The sequence below is a fragment of the Ipomoea triloba genome, chromosome 7 (assembly GCF_003576645.1).
Source record: "Ipomoea triloba cultivar NCNSP0323 chromosome 7, ASM357664v1".
Classification (NCBI taxonomy): domain Eukaryota; kingdom Viridiplantae; phylum Streptophyta; class Magnoliopsida; order Solanales; family Convolvulaceae; genus Ipomoea; species Ipomoea triloba.
In genome coordinates this window covers 27021482-27029212 of record NC_044922.1, presented here as the reverse complement: position 1 = coordinate 27029212, position 7731 = coordinate 27021482, and the positions used below count along the sequence as shown (strand labels likewise).

Here is a 7731-nt window from a genome sequence, read left to right as displayed (position 1 = left end):
ATATATATATATATATATATATATATATATATATATATATATATATATATATATATATATATATATATAGAATTAGGTTCATATGAGATCACTTGTTTAGGTAAGATCGTGAGATCAGATCTTTTGCATCCATGTAATAATTTTATGGTCTAGATTGATTTAAGATTCTAAGTTGAGGTGTGTGCGAACGGAGTGAGTGTGTCAAACAATCTAGACCATTAAAATTTTTTAGATTGCTGTACAAGATTTGATCTCCAAATATTTTAACGGTCTAGATTGATTAAGATTCCAAGTTGAAGTGTGTGCGAATGGTGGTTAAACGTGTGCAAACAAAGTGTGTGTCAATTAATCTAGACCATTAAAAAATATTACATGGATGCACAGAATCTTATATATATATATATATATATATATATATATATATATATATATATATATATATATATATATATATATATGGGCGCTCTAATGAGAACGGGTGCCTAAGAGAGAAATAAGAACGATCAACAATCGTCCACGTATCTAGATCAACGAATCACATTTGCAACTAAAAAAGTGCAAATAAAATCACTTACAAGTGCACTTATTTCCACTTACAAGTGCAAATAATTTACCTTATTAACATTCATGCACCTAAGTGCAACTAATTATACCATTAGGTGCAATTAGTTATAACGTTAGATGCACTTAGTATTGATGCTCAATGTACATTTTACTTGCACATGTAATACATTTTACATGCACTTGTGCACATAACTTTACTTACAAATGCAAGTAATTTACCTTGTTAACATTTATACAGCTAAGTACACCTAGTTATAACCTTAGGTGCAACTACATCTAGACACGTGAAGCGCTGCGATTGGTTCTCAGTTCTCTCCTGGGCGGTGCGTTCTCATTTGAACGCAATCTTCTCTATATATATATTCTGTATTTTATATTTTCCTATTATTTAATTTCTATAATTCTTAATATTTACGATTATTGGCTTCCACATTATTTCGTTATATTCTTAACAATGAATATTAAATAATCTATAAAAGAAAAATATAAATAAATCATGCATATAATTAGAAGGTTATTAATTAACTGAAGTGAAAAACCTAGTTATTAACATCAAGTATGAGTTTTACCCTAGAAAAGGTAGGCGACTGAGTTGAACATAATTCTTGTACTTAAAGGTCAAGATTTATATACTTACTAATATTCTTTATAACATTGTCAATTTTGGCATCCCATTTGCAAAATAGTGATTTGACATCCTTCATCTCTAAAATTTTTCTTTTAAATTGTGGCACATCATCCCTATTTTCCCATACGGCCCTGTTAAAATCATGTTTTTTATTTTACAAAATAATGAAATATCGAGACTAAATAAAATTATAAGTAAAGAATAAACATTAAAATATAATGTACTAAAATATTCATGTACTAAGTATAATTTAATAGAGTTTAATTGTTTTATAATTTTTTTTTTTAAAGATTTAGGGCTATATAATATATTGTAATGGTAAAAAGTTACTCCCTCTGTTCTCTTAATATTTATTGGTGAAACCAACTCTTTATTTTTTCTTTATTTTCTTTAGTATTTTTTACTTATTTTTAAATTTGATTTTTATGTATAATAGTACTTTTAATGTAGTTTCTAAATATTAAATTAACTTAATAGTATGAACAATTAAATTAAAAATAACTTCAATTAGAGCTTGTTAACCGAACCAAACACATAAAATGGGGCGGGGAGAGTATTAAGGACTAAAACTGCTAGTAAGAAACTAAGGGTGTGTTTGGTTCGCACATGGGAATCGAAATCGGTATGAGTATCAAATACTTGGTAACGATAATTGGTTTTGATGAAAGTATTTTGCATGTTTAGTAGTAAGGTGGAATGTGAATGATTATTAATAGTTGGGGAAGAAATGACGAAGAGAAATGAAACCCTAATTTAATAAGAGTATGAGTTTTTCAATTAATGAGATATTCCAAACCCATAGTAGTATTCTTAAAACTTGTCAACCAAACAATAATAATCACTTTGATACTCATACTTTGTATAAAAAACTTTCAACCAAACACACCCTAAGATTGCATTTTTTCAAACAAATAACATGGACCCAACAAGAAATATGATTAGAAGAACACAGTAGCAATCATATCCTTATGACCTTATTGTCTCAGGACGTACAAACAACATTATTAATTATTAAAGACCACTAAATCAGATTAACACACTGCACGTACTATCACACAAATAATCCTAATTATTACTTAGCTAGAACACCGGCGAACCCACCGGAGACATCACCAGATTATTAAGGATGCTGTTCCAGTAACGGCTGTTGTCTTCCATGTCTGCCGTGCCGCAGTTTCCGGCGACATTGTGGTCATCCAAATATCCTGTGAGGATTTCCGGTGTAAGCTCCGAGAACCCATGAATGAAGGTTGGAAGGTCCGATAAGGGATCCATGGCATGCGGGATTATGTTGTTGCCGTTGGTGTTAGGGTTTCCTATATTCAACGTGCTTTCGTGTACGTATGGAGTTTCCATGTAACATAAGTTTTGGTCGGAAAAGTTTAAGGTTGTTAAGTTTTGGTCGGAAAAGTTGAAGGTTGTCGGAGATTGATGTGTAGTTGCGTTTGACAGAAACGCGCCGTCGGATGAAACCCTCGTCCTGGGCGGCTTGGTCCACGTTTCTTGCCAAGCTTTTAGCACGTCGAGAGACGGCGGGACTTTTGGCGGCGGCGGCGGATTATTTCTGAAGTGGAGAGGTGAGATAAGAGAGGAACTGATGAACTTTGAGTGGCGGACGAGGCGAGCTTCGGCTTCGAGTCGAGCGGTCTCCCACTGAGCCATGTGGCTGAGATTGGCGGCTGAGCCGAAGGAGGAGTTGATCTTTGGCCTATGCGTCATTGGATCAATGCCCATCTTACATAGTTTCTTCTTCAAATGGGTATTCCAATAGTTCTTTATCTCATTATCTGTTCTCTTTGGCAGGTGAGCTGCAATGGCTGACCATCTGTACTCAACAAAAATCAAGAATTTCTCCCATTAGCATGATTGAAAAATCGGTAGCTGGTCCTCGAGCGTCCGGGTCCGGGTCCGAGTAGAGCCTAGCGCCTAAGACGTCTAGGCGATTTTTACTTGGCGCCAAGGTGTCCATGTATTTTTTTTGAATTTGTATAAAATTTTTAAAATTTTGAAGCTAAGGCTTGATGATTATAAAGTAGGGGTGGGCAATTCGGTTCGGTTTATCTAAACCAAACCAAATTGAACCGAACTAGTAATATACCAAAAAATCGATGGCCCATTTACTAACGGGAAAGTTTCTCCAGTTTTCTGAAAATTTTGAAAATTGGAAAACAGAAAATAGAAAACATGTTTACTAACACAGTTTTCTATTCTGTAAATAATTTTTCAGTTCTCTAGAAAAAGAAACACTATTAAAAACTGTTTTTTAAATGAAAAACAGAATATGCTATTATCTATTAAACTATATGTCACTATAAACACATTCTCACAATTATCTACTTACATATTTGTTCATTACTATGATTACATTCATTATCATCAGCTATCTTTTCTACTTGCATTACTTATTTAACCATAACACATTTGCTTATGTTTAAAATTATACATCATTCACATTATCAAAATTAAAAATTGAAATCTATACCACGTTTTATATTTTTATTGAACTCAATTGATTATTCGTTCGGATATATTTAATTATGTTATATCGGATACAAGTTTAATTTGGTCCAGATGTTAGATATCGAAATTAAATTTCACATATATTACTATATTAGAATTCAAAATAAAAATTGTATATTATATACATGTCATTCAAATGAATATATCCAAACATATTTTAAGTATTAGCTCAAAAAATATTAATATTATCTAAACTAAATTTTATGTTAACTTAATAGGTTATTGGTTCGGATATATTTTTATTTATGTTATATACAAATATAAATTTGATTTGGATACCAAATGTAAAAATTTTACATATATTGGACTTAAAAGTAAAAAATTATATTTATTCTATTTAAATCAAAATATTTTAAAATGTTTAAATATAAGGTCTAAAAATCTCTTGAAAATTAAACTTATTGTTAATTTTATAAAATTAATTTTAAAAAAAATTAATTTAAAAAAATAAGTGTTATTAAACAAGTTTTCGAAATAGAAAACAGAGAATGAAAACTGAAAAATTAGAAAACAGAAAACAGTTTTCTGTTAGTAAACAGGCCCCCAATGGTTTGGGATTCTTGTAATTCGAACCAAACTGAACTGTTAGGTAAAAATCCAATCGAACTGAGATATTTGATTTTAATAATAACAACAACAACAACAACAACAACAACAACAACAATAATAAAGTAAATCTATGTTTGTTGGTGTCTGCTCCGTCGTTCAGTATATATTCTCCATTGGTATTTATCTTAAATTTTTTATTTGATTTCTTTATAACTTGATTGTTCTCTACTTTGCACTTTTGTTGTTTGCTGCAATTGTTCTTTACCTCTTAGTACTAATTAGTAGTATGTTTGAACTTTGAATTGCTATTTTGTTATATAATGTTTAGATTTTGGATATGGATTATATGATTATGTGAATGTGTATTGTTTGGTAGTATGTTCAGAAAAAATTAGGAAATGTTGAAATATGGAGACATTAAACCGAACCGAATTAAATTTGAACCGAAATCAAACCGTTTCAAACCAAATCTAAACCAAACTCTAATGTTAAATCGAGTGGTTTAATTTTTTTTTAAATGAAAAAACCGAACCGAAACCCGAAATGCCCACCCTATTATAAACTATTTAATACTTTAATAGTTAATACTAAAATATTAAATATTAACCTAAAAACATTCAGAGTTTGAACAATTTAGGATTATTTCGCTCAAAACGATGTTATTTTGAGTAAAATAACTCTTTTTTTTTAAATAGAATAATAGCTAAGCAGCTGACTAGGCGGCCTAGCTGGTGGTTGGTGCATAGGAAGCCTAGTCGACGCCTAGTAGGCCTAGGCCACTCTTAGGCAGCCTAGTCGGTCGACCGCCCAGACTACCGATTATGGTGATACACTAGGTGGTCTCACAGCACTTAGTGCCTAGGCGCCGATTAGGCAGGATTTTTGCAGCACTATCCATTAGTAAACAAACACTAATATCTATTTTACATGATTTCAAGTAGAGTTTGAATACGTCAATAGGGGCAATCCAATCAAATTGTTCGGTTCTTGGTAACTAGTTTCAAGTTTGACTCAAGTAGAGTTTGAATACGTCAATATAGAATCTAAGTTGATTTTTCTTATTGTAGTCCTTTATCGATTATAAGCACAAAGTAGATTTACCAAGTACACACTCGGGTAGTGACTGCGAGTTTCTCTCGTCACTCAAAATAGGTAGAGTTTGAAATTAAAGATGCAACCCACCCAAATTGGTCTGGTTGTTATGACTTTATAATAACCACAAGGTTCCAAGTTTCTAATGAGAGCAGACTAAGGCCATGTTTGGTAAATGGATGGTTGTTAACTGATTGAGTTAGAATGTATGATTAGTTGATAACATTAGCTGATTATATAAAGGTATTTGGTAAATGAACTGTTAGGTGATAGCTGTTTGATATAATTTTTTTTTTTTCAAAAAACTAATTGAAAATGTTACTTTGATGAGTAGCATTTTGAATTGTAGTATTTTGGAGTTACAAAAAGCTTATTAACCAACCACTTATATTGATTTTTTAACCAAGTAAAATAACTAATAGTGGTCAAATAAGTCAAAATTGGTTGATAGGCTGATTATTACCAAACAGGACCTAAACCTTTTTAGTTTGAGCCGAAAAACTATAAACAACATAGACTTATTTACTTCTTTGTGATAATTTACCATTTATGATCATAAGATGGGGTAGTTACCATGTGCCATATGTCTTAGGATCAAACCATTCAAACCCCACCAATAGCACTCCCCTTTATTTTAGGTTTTCAAACCCTTCACCAGAGGGGAAGGACTTTATTTTTTAAATTCATTTAGTTTTTTTTTTTTCACCCTTACACGGGGAAGAGAATATATTTGTACTTGTTATTCATATCAAATTCTGAAAATTTTTATATTTTGTCATAGATATTTTTGAATTCATCTTAATTAACTTTGCCCCATTCAAAAGAATTATTCCTTGATCCACCTTTGCAAGTGCACACCTTCACATAGTGACTGCGAATTTTTCCACGTCATCTAAAAAAAAAAAAAAGTAGTTTTTGAATATGATTAGTTACCTATTTCCAAGAAGAGCATGGAGCTGAATGATGGATTGTTCTTCCTGCAGACTAATGTTTCCTCTTTTAATGTCAGGTCTCAAATAGTTAGTCCATCTTAGTCTGCAGCTCTTTCCACATCTTTGCAGCCCTAAACAAACATTTCCAGAAAAAGTTAATGCAAACCCAATTACTAACCATGATCGATCATATCAGAAAAGCTAAGAAAGACTGTATAGAATACCAGCTTTTGCAGGCAAATCTCGCCAGCTTCCATGGCCGTACTGCTCAATGTAAGCCAACAACTGCTTGTCTTCATCAGGTGTCCATGGCCCTTTCTTCAACCCTACCTTTTGACAGCACGGTGACCTTCCCATTCTCATCAACCCTATAGAGACAGAGAGAGATAAAAATGGGATTCTGTTGTAGGATTTGGGGGCAATTAAGGAGAATCTATCTGTACTAAAAAAAAAAAAAGGAGAATCTATCTGTATAAAAAAAAAAGGAGAAGAATAATAAATAGATGAGAGCTGAGAAATAATGGCAATATCAAATGCTACGTCTACTTCCATGTTGTACTATCATGGTGGACCTCTTATTTTAGCAATATGATTGGCCTTCCTGCTAAATATGGACCTCCTATTTTAGCAATAGTTATATTGTGGACCAGGCCAGTTCATTATACATGTGGATCCTGATTAGATTATGTGTTTTAGAGTAATATATTATGTATTTTGAGTTAATAAATTGTATATCTATTACAATTACATATATATTATGTAATTTCAATTACATAATATATACATACATATATATATATATATATGTATATATATATATATATATATATATATATATGTACATATATATATATATACATATGTGTATATATATATATATATGTGTGTGTGTGTGCGCGTGTGTGTGTATTTCAAGGAAAGTGAGAACTTTCCTGACAATTAAGAGGTGGGAAAGTTAATCAAATGTTTGGTGCAGATTTTGAATTACCAAAATTTCAATCAATAAGTAACAGTTTTTTCTGAAATCTTATTTTTAGACCATTGATCTCTAGCTTTTAGTGACACAAATCTTTTCACACAAACTCATGGAAAAGAGTGAACTCATCATATGAATTTAGTACTGTTAAAGTGGGCTTAAATCTGCGGATTGGTCCACATACGCCCCGCGATGGGGTGGGTTAGGGCTAAAAAAGATAGCCTGCAAAAGAGCGGGCGAAACCATTAGGCTAAAGAAAGAAGCAGCCTCCAGTGCCTCACCTTGCCTCCAGCCTCTAGCTTCGCCCGCTCCAGTCACCCGTCGCCGCTCCAGGAAAATAAACTTAATTTAGAGGAGTCGGATTATTTTTCTAAGATGGCTTGGAATGTGAAATTTTAATCAAATTACATTAAGAAAAATAGTAGCAAAATTTTGGAAGAAAAGCATGCAACTCATTAGAGATTTTTGTT

The 7731-nt window shown here is 31.9% G+C and overlaps 1 protein-coding gene across 1 annotated transcript; it reads right to left on the bottom strand.

The window, feature by feature from the left end:
* Nucleotides 1-2272: 2272 nt before the first annotated feature.
* Nucleotides 2273-6642, bottom strand: LOC116024439 (transcription factor MYB16-like). The gene is made up of 3 exons (XM_031265332.1): nt 6510-6642; nt 6287-6416; nt 2273-3017 (listed from the first exon to the last, which is right to left on the bottom strand). Exons 1-3 carry the CDS (start codon nt 6640-6642, stop codon nt 2273-2275), a joined length of 1008 nt encoding a protein of 335 aa, XP_031121192.1.
* Nucleotides 6643-7731: the final 1089 nt, after the last annotated feature.

Coding starts and splice junctions, on each gene's coding strand:
- LOC116024439 (XM_031265332.1), bottom strand. CDS start 6,642: ATGGGAAGGTCACCGTGCTGTCAAAAGGTAGGGTTGAAGAAAGGGCCA. Junction 6,417..6,509: donor AGATTTGCCTGCAAAAGCTG/GTATTCTATACA, acceptor ATGTTTGTTTAG/GGCTGCAAAGATGTGGAAAG. Junction 3,018..6,286: donor CATGCTCTTCTTGGAAATAG/GTAACTAATCAT, acceptor TGTTGAGTACAG/ATGGTCAGCCATTGCAGCTC.